Consider the following 16,162-nt stretch of genomic DNA (forward strand, 5'->3'; position numbering starts at 1 on the left):
AGGTTTATCGGGTTGGATCCATCACAGTGCTCCCAACTCACCCCATTCCTCTGCGCTTATCTGTAACTTCTCTGTGCTCTCTTCGCCAATGGGTCTGTCACATTTTTCCCTAATCAGACTCTGTTAACTTGTAAGGTCAGATTCTTCTAGGACACTTGACTTGTATTCATGTATTGTCTTTCTCCTCTCCTTACATCTTTGTAAACAATGTCCTTTTTGCATAGACACAGGAAGACAGTTAATATTATGCTTTTGTAACTTCGGAGTTAATTGACTCCATATAATATTCAGTCCCGGGCATCTGCTTTCTTGACTTAAGCCTCAGTTGCCATTAGTTCCTAGCATCTCAAAAGCAGGGTCCTGACAAGGGACTGGATCGACCCAGGGCAAGCTGTTAGCTACCCTGGCATCAAAACGGGCCAGACCAAAATGCCACAATACTCAAACATAAGTTAAGAGCATGGTCATGGACAAATGCTGTCATGATCCAAAACGTAACGATGAGATAAGGACTCTGTTAGGGTTAGGAAAGACTAATCTGGCCTGAGCAATGTAGTCTGAGATCTACAGAGTGATGACCCGAGGAGAGCGATCCTAAAAGCTCAATGTATTTATTACTGTGTCCACACAAAATGATTAATATTATGAACATTCATGTGTTTGTTTGACTAAGGAGAGGAGAAACACACCCACGAGATTCAGCTCTGGGAGGATCGTCCTGCTGAATGAGAAACTCTACTAGAAGCAGCTTCCCCCGAAGGAAGCACATTACACCTATTGATTGTGACCACACCCGTGTATAAGCCCCAATACCTCATGCCTTGGGATTTAACTAAACTGTAAGAGTGGGCTGGGGGAGACAGAAGGAGATTGAAGTGGGATCAAGAAGGAGAATGAAGTAGAATGGAGAATGAGGCAGAAGCAGAGGGAGAATCAGAGGAGAATGGAGATGAGCTTGGAATAAACTGCAGTTGAGACCAACCAGCCTGTGTCCTGATCTGCAATTCTTCTGGGCCGACCTGCTCAGATACATTGGGGAGGTGAACATGTCTGCAGTGGAGCCTGTTCCACGGTTGCTGTCACCAGACGTAGATGTGTTGGGCCCAGATCATGCTCCTCAGGAGCAGAGCCCAAATAATATCACAACTTGCCAAGCAAATATGGTGTCCTTGAGAGACTGTTAGTTTCTTTCCTAGTGTGAACCCCTGTTACTGTTCACAGTAATGTGCCTCAGTATCCCCAGGGCACTGAGGGGCACTTTCAGTTTCTGTGCTATGTTCCAAAGAAATGAGTGCATGAATGATGGAATCTCCATGCTTTAAAAATGCTTCAAGTGGGCACTTAATACAGTAAAGTGCTTTCTGTTGCCTGGGAAATTTTACGAAGTTCAGGGGCTAAAGAGGTAGTAAATCAGGTAGGTACTTTTCTTGTACCCAGCCAATCTGGGATTGATCCCCAGCACTCCATACGCTCCCCAGGTCCCAATAGGAGTGATTCCTGAATACAGAGCCAGGAGTATGCCGTGACCACTACTGGCTGTGTGTTGCCTCTCTCCCAATCCATCAAGTCCAAATCTGTCTGATTTACTTTAGACAACCAAATTCATTGGTTGGAGCAGCTGGCAGGCAGGAAGCTCTCCCATCATGCGAAGAATAAAATGTTTTTGGACATTGAGAGAGGGTTAGCAGATGGAATAAACATGGCTGAACCCTTGGCACAGCAACAAGCATACTAGATCAACAGACTGCATTCATCAAACCTGCACATCACTGCCAACGACGGTAGGGTAGAAAATGATGACATCTTTTCATTGAGTCTGGATATAGACTCGTGCTGATCATGTCCACCACATCTCACGTGGATTTTGCATTTGAAGTGTCTCCTGATCACTGTTTCTGATTCTCCCTGGTGGCTGCTAAAAGTAAGAATATGTTTTCATACTCAATCTTGCCCTGTCAAATGATGAACAAAACAAAAGCTTTTTGTATTGTGGGTTTATGGAAACTATCTTTCCACTGAAAGGGATTCTCTGCTATTTGTGGAGGGGCACACTCAGTGGTGTTCAGGGGTGACTTCTGGCGCTGTTCTCCAGGGTATATATCTGGTTCCCTTGACTTTTTGTTTCCCCTCTGAGGCCACACTTGGGAGTGCTCAGAGCTTAATTGTAGCTCTGCACTCATGGATCACTCCTGGTTGGGCTGATTTCTTCTCACTGTATTCTCTTTCCACCCAGTCAAAAGGTGTTAAGACAGGTAAAAGCTGCTCTTAGCAATGATGTGGCATGGACACTCACATCTCAAAGGCCCTACTATGTGACTATGCCCTAATATGTTTCAACACCAATCCCAGCAGCAATGTGACTCTCTCCATGTTAGTCCGCCAATAGTGCCCTCTTGTACTTAATCACTTAAGAATCACTTAACTTCCCGTTAGTCATCGATTTGCTCGAGCGGGCGCCAGTAACGTCTCCATTTGTCCCTGTCGCGTGCTAGTGTAGCCCAATGGCATCTGTTCGCTCCGGGAACATGAAGGGCCTCAAACCGATCGTTCATGATCTTGACGAAGAAGTCTGACCATCTGGTAGGTGGGCGGCCACGCGGTCTCCTGACATCCCGTGGAATCCAATCAGTAACAGCTCTAGTCCAACGGTCGTCTTTAAATCTCATTACGTGACCAGCCCATCTGATTTTCGACACCTTGGCATATGAGACAGCGTCCCTGATCCTTGATCGTCGACGGATGTCAGAACTCCGGATTCGTTCTCTCATTTGAGTGAAACGTGATATTCCAAGCATAGCTCTTTCTATTCTTCTTTGGGAGACCTGGATGGCATTCTCATCTTGTTTGCGTAGGGCCCAGGTCTCTGAGGCATATGTTAATGCAGGAAGAACAGTGGAATCAAAGAGATGTGCCCGGAGCCGAAGGTTCTTCGTCCTCTTAGCTATTTCTTCTACGTTCTTGAAGGCGTTCCAAGCTGCTCTCTTCCTCCTGCGCAGCTCGGGTGCCAGGTCATTTGTCATGTTGACCTCTCGACCTAGGTAGACATAGCTGTTGCATTCGGAGATGGTCGTTCCATCGAGAGCGAATGGGGCATCAGGAACGAGGCTGTTTCTCATAAACATTGTCTTCGTAAGATTCAGCTGTAGTCCTACCTTTCCACACTCACGGTCAAAGTCGGCCAGCATTTGTGCCGCTTGGCTGATGTTTGGTGTTATTAAAACAATGTCATCAGCAAAGCGGAGGTGGTGTAATTGCCGACCATCTATCTTCACTCCCATTCCTTCCCATTCCAGTCGTCGCATGATGTTCTCGAGGGTGGCACTGAAGAGTTTCGGTGAAATGGTATCACCCTGCTGCACCCCTCTCTTGACATCAACGATCACTTCTTTGTAGAATGGTGAGATCCTGGTAGTGAATCCGCAATAGAGCTCACGGAGGATCCTGATGTATTGGGCTTGAACGCCCTGATTGGCTAGGGCTTCAATGACCGCTTCCGTCTCAACAGAATCAAAGGCCTTCTTTAAATCAATGAACGTTAAGCAGAGCGGCATCTTGAACTCCCGAGAAACCTCAATAAGCTTGGTTATCGTGTGGATATGGTCGATGGTGCTGAATCCTTTGCGGAACCCTGCTTGCTCGCATGGTTGTCCTTCATCTAATGTTCTGCCAATCCTATTCAGGATGACTCGAGTGAACAACTTGTAGATGACAGACAATAGGCAGATCGGGCGATAGTTGCCAATGTCATGGATGTCTCCCTTCTTGAACAGTAGTACGGTTCTGCTGGTTTTCCATTGGGACGGAACCTTGCATTCAGACAGGTAGCGAGTGAAGAGCCGAGCCAGTGTATTGATGAGTACTGACGGCAGGTTCTTCAGGTGTTCAGGTCTGACCTTGTCTGGGCCGGGTGCTGTTTGTTTCTTTACCAACGAAATGGCGTGTCGGATTTCGGAGGGGAGAACATTGGGAACAACATACCCATCCTGTGGAATTTGGTATGCTGGCAAGTGGACATGGCTGTCGAAGAGATTTGAGTAGAAGTCATGGATAATCTTCTCCATTGCCGTTCTGGAGGATGTGATGGATCCATCAGGGCGTCGGAGGGCAGTCATCTTGGTCTTATAGTTGGCGAAGGACAGGTGGGCCTTACGAATACTTTTCCCGGCTTCTGCCGCTTCTATCAGTACTTCTGCTCTTCTCTCTTTGAGGTTTTCCTTGATCGCATCTCTGCACTGCTTTGCGAGCTCGGACGTTAGCTTGCGGTTGCCTGAGGCATGCGCCAAACCACGCTGGCGAATTAGCTCAAGAGTTTTCGAAGATAGGCGACTTTTTGTGGCTATCTCTCTCTTGGCGTTCCTCGCACATTCATGGAGGTGCTGAACCAGTCAATCGTATTCCTCGTCAATGTTGTCAACAATGGCATCTTCCCATGTTGCCGCAATAGTACCAAAGAGTTCCCAGTTGGTGGTCATTCTGGGAGTTCTCTTTTTGAACTTTGCAGCCCTTTCTCCCCGCTCTGTGAAGTAGAATTTTGCACGAAGGAGACGGTGGTCCGATCCCGTTCGAAATTTTGGGACAACAGCGACATCAGTCAGGCAAAACCGTCGATTGAATATGATGTGGTCTATTTCGTTGTGGAATCGTCCACCGGGAGACTCCCATGTCCATCGTTTAGATTCTGCCTTCTGGAACTGTGAGTTACCATGGATGGTCTTGGTCGACATGATGAACTCTGACAGTCTCTCACCCTGTTCGTTCCATTCTAGGCCATGGGTTCCGATGTGAAGTTCTTCAGCTGATCTTCTCGGTCCTATCTTGGCATTAAAATCACCCACAATGATCTTGTAGAAGGTGTGGTCTTCTTTATAGAACTTCTCTAGCTCCATGTAGAACTTCTCGATTTCTCTTTCATCATAATGAGATGTCTACGCCCTCTTGTACAGTAGTAATAAATCTACCTTGTTTTCTACCCAAATCCATTCCTGGTGGCTCCTGTGTGGAGTGTGACTGCAGGGCTGGAAGGAGAGGGGACCCTTGAATCTCCCATTTAGGTTCAGGATTACATGAACTCATTGCTGGGTTTACCCGGTTCCTGGCCTGAGGAGAGTGTGACACAGATGGGCAGAGGTTTGTGTCTCACTTCCCCATCAGTCTGTGTCACCGTGAGCACCACTGTCCCACACCTGACGGTAATAGTCGGCCTCATCCTCAGTGCGCACACCGCTAATGGTCAGCGTGGCCGTGTCACCAGAGTTGGAGCCAGAGAAGCGGTCAGGAATCCCTGAGGGTTGGTTGCTGTTATCATAGATGACCATCACAGGGGCCTGGCCTGGCTTCTGCTGGTACCAGTGAACATATTTGCTTCCAAAGCTGTTTCCCCTACAGGTCATCTTGGCCTCCCCTCCCGGGTTCACAGAAAATGAAGGCGGCTGATTCAGCTCATAGGAAGACACAGAACCTGCAAGAGAGAAGGAGAGATCAGGTAAGGAGGAAGCTCAGTTCAGCCGAGATCCCCATGTTCATAACCTGAAGTAATGCTGTGGGACCCCACCACCCACACTCCCACCCTCCATCAGGGTGATAGGCACTTTACACCAGTGCCCTGCTTAGCTCAGTCAAGGACAAGGATGACCCAGAGCATGGGCCTGGGGCTGCTGTAAGCCTGGACACGTCACCTGTGCAGTGAGCCAGGAGGCCCAGGAGGAGCGGGGTCCAGGCCATGGTGAGGGGCTGGGATCCTGGCACCTGAGGCTGAACTCCTCCTGGTCCCTTCTTATCCCCTCAGGGAGAGAGCTGCTGGCTATGCAAATCAGCCAGGCTCAGGGTTGCTGCTTGGGGTCTGTGACTGTTGAAAAGGGACCAAACCCAAGGGACACAGGGAGGGCGGAGCTGGACTTTTAGTGCCCACCTGCTGCTTAGTGGCATCTCCCTGACGATTTTTGTTTCTCAGTGGGTTATGGGAATTTTATGTAGTTAGGTGGTGGCTAGAACATTAACACAATAAGTTTTCAGAATAAATAAGTTGATATATATGGTATGAAATATTGGCCTAAATTACAAGGATTTCATTAAAAAGATTTTTTAATTGGTTTCCTTCAGTTTTGGGAAAATTTATAAAATAATAAAAATTACCTTTATTACTTGATTTACGTAAATGATAATGGATCTTTCTTGTTACCAGATTCCAATGGAGATGAAAATGTTCAACAGACTAAATAGCAAATATTTTCTGGACAAAAAATATTTCAGACGCTGTTCCTGTAGAGATAATATAGTGGGGAAGGTGCCTCCAGTCCTAGGAGGAAGTCAGGGCAGATTCAGAATACAGGGCTCAGGGGCTGTGATCTTCTGGCAGCATCTACTATATCTATCTATCTATCTATCATCTATCTATCTATCTATCTATCTATCTATCTATCATAGATAGCATATACTATCTACTAGGAGCATCCAGGAAGGAGGAAAGAGTGAACATTTTTTCTGTGGATCCTGGGAGTCATAGGCTCAGTTTGCAGGGAAACTGAAAATATGAATAAGGACATTTGAATTGACTGAGCAGATTGATGAGATGATCCACTCCTCAGGCCCCAGAATTAAAATTATTTCTATCATGGTCAGGCCATTGAATTTGGACAGTTATCACATTTGAAACTGAATTTTTATAATTTTCATAAACATGATAGGCATGAAGGTATTTCCACATAATTAATGAACAATGGTGCAAATGCAACTGTAGCACTGCTGAAGATGAAACAAATTCCTTTATAAAATGCAGTGAGATATATAGTTACAAAGCCATTCCTGATTGAGTTTCAGCCATACGATGTTTCAACACCCATCCTTCTCCAGCCAGTGCACATTTCCCAACATCAATGTTCCCGTTTCTTTCCTGCATGCCTCCTCCACCTTGCCTCCAGAGCCTGCTCTATGGCAGACACATTTCCCCTCCATCTGTGACTCTGCCTCTCTGTCTCTCATTTTTCTTTTAGGCGCTGTGGTTTGCAATGCTGTTGTTAGGGTTCGATATTCAAAGTCAAGGCACCTGTGAGGAGTTCATTAAAGAGGTGTGTGTGTGTGTGTGTGTGTGTGTGTTAGAGAGACACACACAGAGAGAGAGAAGGAGACAGAGAGGGAGAGAGAGAGAGGGAAGGAAAGATAGTGGGAGAGAGAGAGAGGGAAGGAAAGATAGTGGGAGAGAGAGAGAGGGAAGGAAAGATAGTGGGAGAGAGAGAGAAGAAGAAGAGAGAGAGAAGGAGAGGGAGTTGTTACAGACTGCCAGGCCAGGGCCACACCCCATAGAGAAATGGTGCGGCATTGTTTGGAGCTATATTCCAACATCTAACCGAAAGGTTGGTGGTTCGTGCCCACCCAGGGACGCCAGATGTGTAAACTCACACAAGGTGGGGGCTTGGCACCCACACAGCGGCGGTGGCTCTATCTCTCCCGCCGCCCATGTTCAGTAGTCTCACCCTTCTCCCACCCCAGAGAGGTCGATGGCGATGGTCAGGCGGAGGAAGGAACGAGGGCCAGGCTGGTAGGTATTAGTCATAGTTTATTCTGATTCTCTCCTCATCTCTCCTTCTGTCTTTTCCCCCCCTGCCCAATCTACCGTCTCCTTATATCTCCCTCCAAGAGGAATTGGGGAAAACAATTACATAGGTGTGGTCACAATCAATAGGGGTAGAGATCAACAGGGGTAGAAATCTTGGCCTCAGGGAAGACCCCTCCTAGGACAGATCCTTCCTCAGCAGGAGGACCCACCCTAGAGCAGAATCCCATGGACGTGCCTCTTCTCTCCTTGTCCGACAAGCATATAAGAATATAATATAAATCATTTTGTATGGATACAGTAAGAAATATCTTAAACTTATAGAATTGCTCTCCTAGGGCCATCTCGATCTCAGACTACGGTGCTCAGGCCAGATAGTCTTTCCCACCCCTAGCAGGATCCTAGTCTTGTCGTCACCTTTGGATCATGACAGCATTTGCCTATGATCAAACTCTTAACTTATAGTTAAGAATCGTGGCACTTTGGCCTGGTCCATTTCGCTGCCAGGGTAGCTCACTGCTTGCCCTGGGTCCATTCAGTCCCTCGTCGGGACCCTGCTTTTGGGGTGTTAGGAACTAAGGGCAACTGAGGCTTAAGTTGAGAAAGCAGATGCCCGGGAGTGAATAATATTCAAGGCCAATCAAATCATAAAAGTTACAAAGCATAATGTTAACGGTCTTTCTGTATCTATACAAAAAGGATATTACTTTAAAGTAAACTGTTCATAAGGCATAAGGAGACGAGAAAGGCAATATTTCACTTATACATATAAAATCATAGATTTCTGGGAAACTGATCTTACAAATTAACAAAGTCTGATTAAGGGGAAAGCTGATTAACTGGGTGGGAAGGAAAGCATAGGGAAGATTGTTTACAGATAAACACAATGGAAGTGGAAGTGCTTCAGGAGCACTGTGATGGGTGTAACCAGATTGATGGGTATAATCAGATAAACCTAAGCTTCTTGAAGGACAAAGCAATGTTATCCAACAGGGCATAACCCCACCAACTGTGGGGGAGGGTTTAAGTACCCTAAACCACATTGTACTTTAACCCTAACTGACCTTTAAGCTCATTAGTGCCTCCTGTGGGTGCCCCTTTGTTCTATTCTTTCCATGTCTGGCTGACCACTGGATTTCTTCATTTTAACTGATTGGCTGACCCTACCTGCAAGCATTGCATTTTTTCCCCCTTCTGTTCCCTTTCCTATGATGTGGTCTCGGGTTCATGCTCAGTTCAGCTTTCAATTACATAAACATAGAATATCAAAATGTCTACTAACAACTAAATTTCTGCACTTTTCTTCACGCTGACAATGGCTGCACTTTGGTTCTACACTGTTACTGAAAGGGTGTCATGCATATCACTTTATCTCCTTTCAGCACTCAGTTTTGGTTAGAGTGATCATTTCCAACTACCACTGTCAAAGTGGTCCCTTCTCTGTCCTAACGTCACTCCCCTCCCTTTTTGTGACATGCTTCCTCCCATGAGCCATTCCTCCTGGCCCTTGTTTCTATGTCTTTGGGTATTATTCACACACATTGTTGTTGTTTTTGGTTTTTATATCCCCAAATGAGTGCCATCATTTTGTGTTTGTTCGTTTCCCATTGACTCATTATCTCAGCATGATACTCTCCCTGTCTATCCATGTAGAAGCAAATTTCATGACCTAATTCTCCCTAACTGGCATGTAGTGTTCCATGGTGTAGATGCACCATAGTTTCTTTTTAAGTTTTTTTTCAAAATTTTTATTTTATTTTATTATTATTACTTTAAAATTTGCTTCAAACTATGGAGCAACCTTCCTGGTCCTTGCCTACAGTCCTTGGGTGTCAGTATCATGTTATGTTATTTTATACTTCACAAATAAAATTATTTTATTTTTATAAAATTGTTCACAATAATTAATTACATTCAATATTCTCACACCAATCCCACCAACATTACACCTTCCCACCACAATATTTCAAATTATTCCACCCCGATCCCAAACACAGAACGTAATACGTACTTTTGTATTGCTTATTATGAATAATCCTCTAAGGATGATCCAAAATTTTCCTTAGAGGAAAGTGTGTGAAGATTGTTTTATCACCCTGGAGCCATTAAGCCCTTGTATAGAGCATCAGATGTGCAGGGTTTCTAAGATTTTCAATAGGGTAATAGAGCAAGAATTACATTTATAACTGGATGGTGACTTTGGGGTCCAGAGGCATCTCTGCGGTGTGTTGCTCTTCTGAGGTTTATTTGTGAGCATCTGGATCATGACCGTGAATGAGATAAAATGGTGCCAGAGGCAGTTTCTGGGTGTGACTGCCAGCTACTGAAGCCCAGGGAGATGGGGGGACTGCAGGTAAGCATGGAGATTTCAGTCACAGGTCCCTCATACCTGGGTTTTTCAGAAGGTTTTTCAAGGATAAGGCTCATGGAGCTTGTGACGATGGTGACATTTTGTTCTGGAGGTTGTTGGCTGCCGGGGCTGCTACTCTGAGGGTGCTTGGTGGAACTCATCAACCCCACTCCAGATTGCCCCAAATGAGATAGCCTGGCATGCAAGGGGGCCAGTGGCATCTCTGCTGTTCAATAGTTTATCTACTCATCTGATCTTGGGCACATGATTACTTCCAGATTCTGAATATTCTGGACAGTCCTGGAGTGTAGATTGCTTTTCTGCACTCATCCAACATTCCTCAGCTTCTCCTTCTGTAAAGAGTGAAAATGAGAATACTTGCTGAGCTTTTGTGCAATGATTAAAATTCACTGAACATAATTTCAGGTGCCTTGGATGGAGTGGGGAGGAAGGGAGTAGCCTGGAGAAAAAAGCTTTTCTGGCCCTCTGCTTGACCCCCTGCAACCATCTAAGGAGAAACCTACGAAGTCAGAACAGATAAAAGCTGCTAATAGTATCTGTATGCCACGGACACTCATGTCCCACCTTTCCTTCTATGTGACTATCAAGCTATGCCTGAAGTCCACTCATTCTGCACAGGATGGGAATTGGTCCCCACAATCTGAATGCTCAGGGACTGTAGCCTCAGACTAGTAATTGATCTTTGCAGAAAATGATAGTCAGGCAAGTCTTATCACAGTGCTCCAGGAGCTTCATTGTTTCCCAAAGAAAAGAATTTCAAAAAGAGGAAAAAGAGTGAAGTAAATTAGTTTTATTTAAAGATACTTACTTGGATGGGCTAGAAAGATAGTAGAGAGGCTATGGTACTTGCCTTGCATGCAACTGACCTGAATTCAATTCTTGGCAATATATATATATATATATATATATATATATGGTCCCCAGGTCACTACCAGCAGTGATCCCTGTGTGCAGAGCTAGGGGCAAGGTCTGAGCCCTGCTGGGTGTGACTCCCAATCAACACACACACGCAAACACACACACAGACACACTCACACATGAGGAAAAAGAGATTAAAAACAAGGAAGAATATGGGCTTCTCCAGAGAAAGGCCAACCCCTAAGGAGAAGAACACACTCTAAGTCGGATGCAGTGACTCCAGAATAGCATGTCCTGAATTCTCCGGGAAACAGGGTTTGAGCCTTTCCCAGCTGCGTAGCTTGGAGCTCTTTCTACAGAAAGGAGTTATTGGCAAGGTTTGTCAAAGGAAGGAATTTTGAGCACTGGTGATATTTTTCACTGAGAGTCTCTCATGTCCTTTGTTCTTGTTAAATTATGTTCAGAGGTTGTTCAGTCCTCAGGTTTGGGCTGACCATTGAGTTCTAGGCATTTAATCTTTTCCTTGCCTTGTGTTTGCCTCTTCTCTGTAGTCTTTTCCAGCCCCAAGACCTGGAAAGAGCTCCTAACTGCTTCTAGTATTGCAATCAAATTAGTTTATGTTGAAAACAACCTTGAAATATTAATATGTCCAGTTTATATTTTACCACACCGGACATGCATTTCCATCTAATAATCCTGAAGGCAGAGCCTGGCAAGTTATCTGTGGCATATTCAATATGCAGAAAAACAGTAACAATAATGGGTTTCATTCCCCTGACCCTGAAAGAGCCTCCATACAGCAGCATTGGGAAGGATGAGTAAGGAGAGGCTGCTAAAATTTCAGGACGGGATGAATGGAGATGTTACTGGTGCCTGCTGGAGTAAATCAATGAATAACGGGATGACAGTGATACAGTGAATCCTGAAGTCCAGTCACTTTTTTCTAACAACCCCTTCCAGTGAATGCCATGACAGCTTCATCCTACAATTCCAAGTTCACCCTTCATGATGCCTGTATAGAGCCTGTCCCATGATGTGGAATTGGGAGCCAGGGACCTCATATCTCTCTGGGTCAGACCTGATTGCTGCTCTGATTACAATCTTATTGGGTTGGAAGAGAGTATGATTCAGGTGGGACAGAGATTTGGGTGTCACTTTCCATCTGCCCATGTCACTGGGGGCTTTTCCATTGGAGTATTCCACCCACAACAATGAGAGTGAACCTCGTGCTCTGCTGGGACACCTCCTTGGTCAGGTTGGCCATATTGCTCAGTTGGAGTCAGAGAAGCTCAGGGATCCTTGAGGGTTGGTTGTTATCACCAGAGATGAGCAGCACAGGGACCTGTCCAAACTTCTGCTGGTAGCATTTCTTATCTCCGGGTTGTCTCAGAGCAGGTGATCTTGTCTGTTTGTACCAGGCCCACTGACCTGGAAGTTGACTGGGTCAGCTTAAAGGAGGCCACGGCGTCTTGAGAGAAAGGAGAGGAGACAGGGTTGAACAGGAAGGCCTCTGGCCCAGGAGGCCCCACAATGAGTCTGTGTCAGTGTGGAGCTAAGGGTTTGGGACAGGCTTGTGGGGCTGAGACTCTGGGGCAGCACCTGTGCAGACAGCAAGGGGAGGGAGCAGGGGAAGGGGCCAGGCCATGATGGATGCACTCCAGAGCACTGTTTGATCCCACTGCACTGTTGGGATCTACAGCATCTTCTTATATCCTCTCTGCCCTGTGGGATAAAGATGGCTTGCTCTCATGCAAACTTACTGCTCCTCTGGTTAGAAGATCTTAGCACACACAGGATGCAAAGCAGGTGCCTTAAGGGAGAAGAGATTGCAATCACCTAAATTGCTTCTAACTCAGAATATCAATTTTCTCCTTGATGTCTGTGATCAAAATCACCTTCCAGGACCTTCCCCTCTTCATACTGGCCTGTCTTCTGTCCCAGAATCCTAAAGTCTGAAGTGTACCAGATGTTTGGTGAGGCAGCTGGCTGGAGTCTGTGAAACACAGACACACGAGACAGGAAATGAGACCGTGAAACCAGTCACTCTCCCCCTCTGAAACTTCCTCTCTGGCTATCCTGAGACTTTTTGAATCAGATCACAGTTGGACTGAAAAGGGAAGAAGACGTTAAAGTGCAATGGTCAAGGCTACCTGAACATGCCTGAAACTCAAGAATCAACGTTTCTTATCAAATAAGCGTGAGGCCCTTGTTTTTCACAGGGAGTCACGCACTGTGCCCAGCTTCCATCAGTGTCCCAGGTGAGCCAGACCTTCACAGTGAGGCCTCTGCAGACTCAGGAAGTATGATGGACTAAATATTGGATCCCTGTTGCCCCCACGGTCTGTCCCTCTGATTCCCCTCTGGGAAACACCAGCTTCTGTCCTCTAAACTCCAAGATGCAAGTTAGCTGCTCTGCTTCTGGAGGAGTTCAGATGAGGAACTTCTCTCCTGCAGGTAATTCCAAACCTCAGGAGGGTTCATAGTTAAGGCCTCACTCTTTCAAGCAGTGTCAGCTATTTCCCTTCTATCCATCTATATATCTTTAGAAAAGTCACATGTGGCATAAAGGGAGGAGGAGACAGATGCATTTCTGAGAATTATGTTCCAGCACTAACATGCCCTTCTGTGTCAGGGTTTTTGTGAGGAGAATGAAAACAGCCTTGTCTTTTACAGTGCTGAGATTCTTAGAAGTCCATGATGACTTAGAAGAATTTAGACTTTCTCCTCTGGAAAGTCTGGAAACCAAGACTCAAACTCCCTTTACCTTAATAAGTGCAGCTGGGACCATTGATGTTAGGCATCAAAGCTCAGTGTGCACTTGGATTATTGTCAGTATCTCTGCTTCTTTGATGAATTCATTCAGACATCTCAAAGTGTGGAGTAGATTTCTTCACAGCTTAATTGTGTTTGGTTATAGTTTGTTTTGCTTTATTTTTGTTTGTTTGTTTGGGGGCCACCCCTTGCAATTCCTGGTTCTGGACTCAGGAATTACTCCTGGTATTCTTGAGGAACCATCTTGACAGCCTGAGTATGACCCCAGGTTGTCTGCTACAAGGCAAACCCCATTCCTACTGTACTAACTCTCCAGTCCCTAGCTCATTGTTTGTGGTTGACATTGTCTACCTTGGTGTATTCAGATCTCAAAAGCTCTTTTCATGAAATGCAAATCAGACCTTTTGTTGCACCCTTTTTCTTGGGGTCCCTAGAGGAGAGATCAATCAAATACTGTGAGCTGATCAGAAGAACAGTGAAGTCTCCTCTGAATCACAGGACACTTCCTCACTTTTGGGTCATTTGATTATAAAACAACCCACAATCCCTTTTCCCCTTGGCTTTGTGTCACAGGCTCTGTAGCCTCCTTTTAGCTGAACCAGTCACCTCCAGTGCTGGTGGGTACAGGGGGAAGAACCAGGAGCATAAGCAATGGAGATAAGATGGATGTGACATATGCTGTGCCCTGATGCAAAGCTGTCAGATAGATCTGTGAGGCGGGAGGCCCATGCTTTCTCTTACCCAGGCCATGGAACATGGAGTGGTCCAAATAGTCACAGGCTACTTGGCACAGTACAGCAGTGTCCCAGGGCACTGAGACTGCATGCAATCTCAGGACTCATTTTCTGTTGTCTTTCAATGTCACCAAAAGCCCACATTTTCCCTGAGTGTCCTTTGAAATTGATGCTAACATTGGCTAACATTTTATTATAGGAATTGTTCCTAGTGTTTGTGGTTTTTCTATTCCAGCATAGACAAACAGCTGAACTCTACATCGCCTTGTTATGAAATCACCTTGGTCCTTGCCCAATCAGCATTTGTCCAGACAAGGAGTAGTGTCTCACTCTTACTAGCATCCCACATCACAGGCTACCAATTGACTGAAATTAACGTGGGGTGTGTCTGATTCTCTTCTGCAGGGCTGTGTCTGCCTGCTGTTGATCTTGGGAGACTCCACTGCCATCCTCAACATCTTTGTTGCTTCTTCACAGGAGAGGGCAACCATCTCTAGGGGTACAATGTGTTGGGGACCTTAGTCAGGAGACTGACTACTGATCGTGTTTTGAGCACTAATAAGGTTGGGTGACTACAGGGGTAAGGCACCTGGTGCTGGAGGGAAGAGAGACGGTTCCCTGAGGTTTCTGCGTGTTGCCGCCTCCCTGACACCTGCGCTGAGAGCGCATGGAGCCGCTCAGAATGTGTCCTCAGAGGAACAGCTCAGCGGGTGGCCTGGGAGCTGAGAGACTTGTTGATCCTGGGTCTCTCCCTGTAGGAATTCTTTCTGAAGGCAACCCTAGCCTATTTGGACCATATGACCCCTGAGGAGGAATTAGCCATGTGGGTAAGAATCCCATAGGTGCCCATTCTTGAGGCTGGCACCAGATTCCAGTCAGAGGAATGGACACCCCCTGGACACAGTCCGAGATTGATGGACCATCTCTTAGTGGCTAGTAATCATAAGGGAATTCCTCACCATATAAGCCATTGACCAAGACAAATTAACCTGACTATTTTCTCAACTCCTTTTTTATTACACAGATTGAGAGCCTTTGTTCTTAGAGAATTGCTAGCTTTCTCACCTCCTGTATCTGCTCTATTGGTATGTAACACATGTAAACTTTGATTCCCTTCTCCTCTAATCCCCCTTACTGCATTACCATATACCACAAAAATTGCATTCCTTATGAAAGCACTTTTGTATCCGAATAAAAGTCTCCAAATAACCATCAGTCATTGGTCCATGTTGTTATTTCCAGGTATCAATTCAAGTTTGATTTCATGAGCTGTCTGCTTGGAACAAGAACAGGACAGCTATCCTCAAGCCCTGGTCTAGCCAGGCTGTGGACACTGCATGGTCCTGCTGAAGCTGCAATTGTATTGGTGTTCACCCACGGACACGTGGGCTTGCTGACTGCAGAGCTCTCTTTTGGGTCCTGTGGGACTTCTCACTTCCTCTGGCTTATCCCCCAAGGCCTTCTGGTTCTAGGTGCTCCACATCCTGCTCTCATAAACAGAGGTTTATACTGTTGAAGAGAAACACAGAAAACTGTAGAGGGTATTTTCCCCACAAGCCACAGGCATGGTGTGTGAAGCACAGGGAAGTGTCCCAGAGGATGTCTAGACAGAAACATTTGATTCTGGCCTTTTCTGGTTCTCAGTGAGCTAGAGTTAGTCTGGACCTCCTGCTTTATCACATAAGTCATGTCCCTCCCCACTTCCCTCATCTCTCCTTCTCTTTCTTTCTCTCCTTCTCTTTCTTTCCCCTCTTTCCCTCCCTTTAATCCATATTCCCTGACCTCCTCTCCACTCTCCCCCCACTTCTCTCCACCTCTTCCAGTCTCTCCCCAACTCCATCCTGCCCTTCCCATCTTCTCCTTGTACTAAAGTTTCTT

At 45.9% G+C, this 16,162-nt stretch overlaps 1 gene segment (V, D, J or C); it reads right to left on the bottom strand.

Annotated features, from left to right (window-relative positions):
* Positions 1-5,147: 5,147 nt before the first annotated feature.
* LOC130022826 (immunoglobulin lambda variable 3-21-like) lies at positions 5,148-5,790 on the bottom strand. The segment is given in 2 exon segments: positions 5,148-5,458; positions 5,676-5,790. Coding segments are annotated over 2 exon segments (357 nt in total).
* Positions 5,791-16,162: the final 10,372 nt, after the last annotated feature.

Source organism: Sorex fumeus, unplaced genomic scaffold (genome assembly GCF_029834395.1).
Source record: "Sorex fumeus unplaced genomic scaffold, SorFum_2.1 ptg000021l, whole genome shotgun sequence".
In the NCBI taxonomy this organism is placed as follows: Eukaryota; Metazoa; Chordata; class Mammalia; order Eulipotyphla; family Soricidae; genus Sorex; species Sorex fumeus.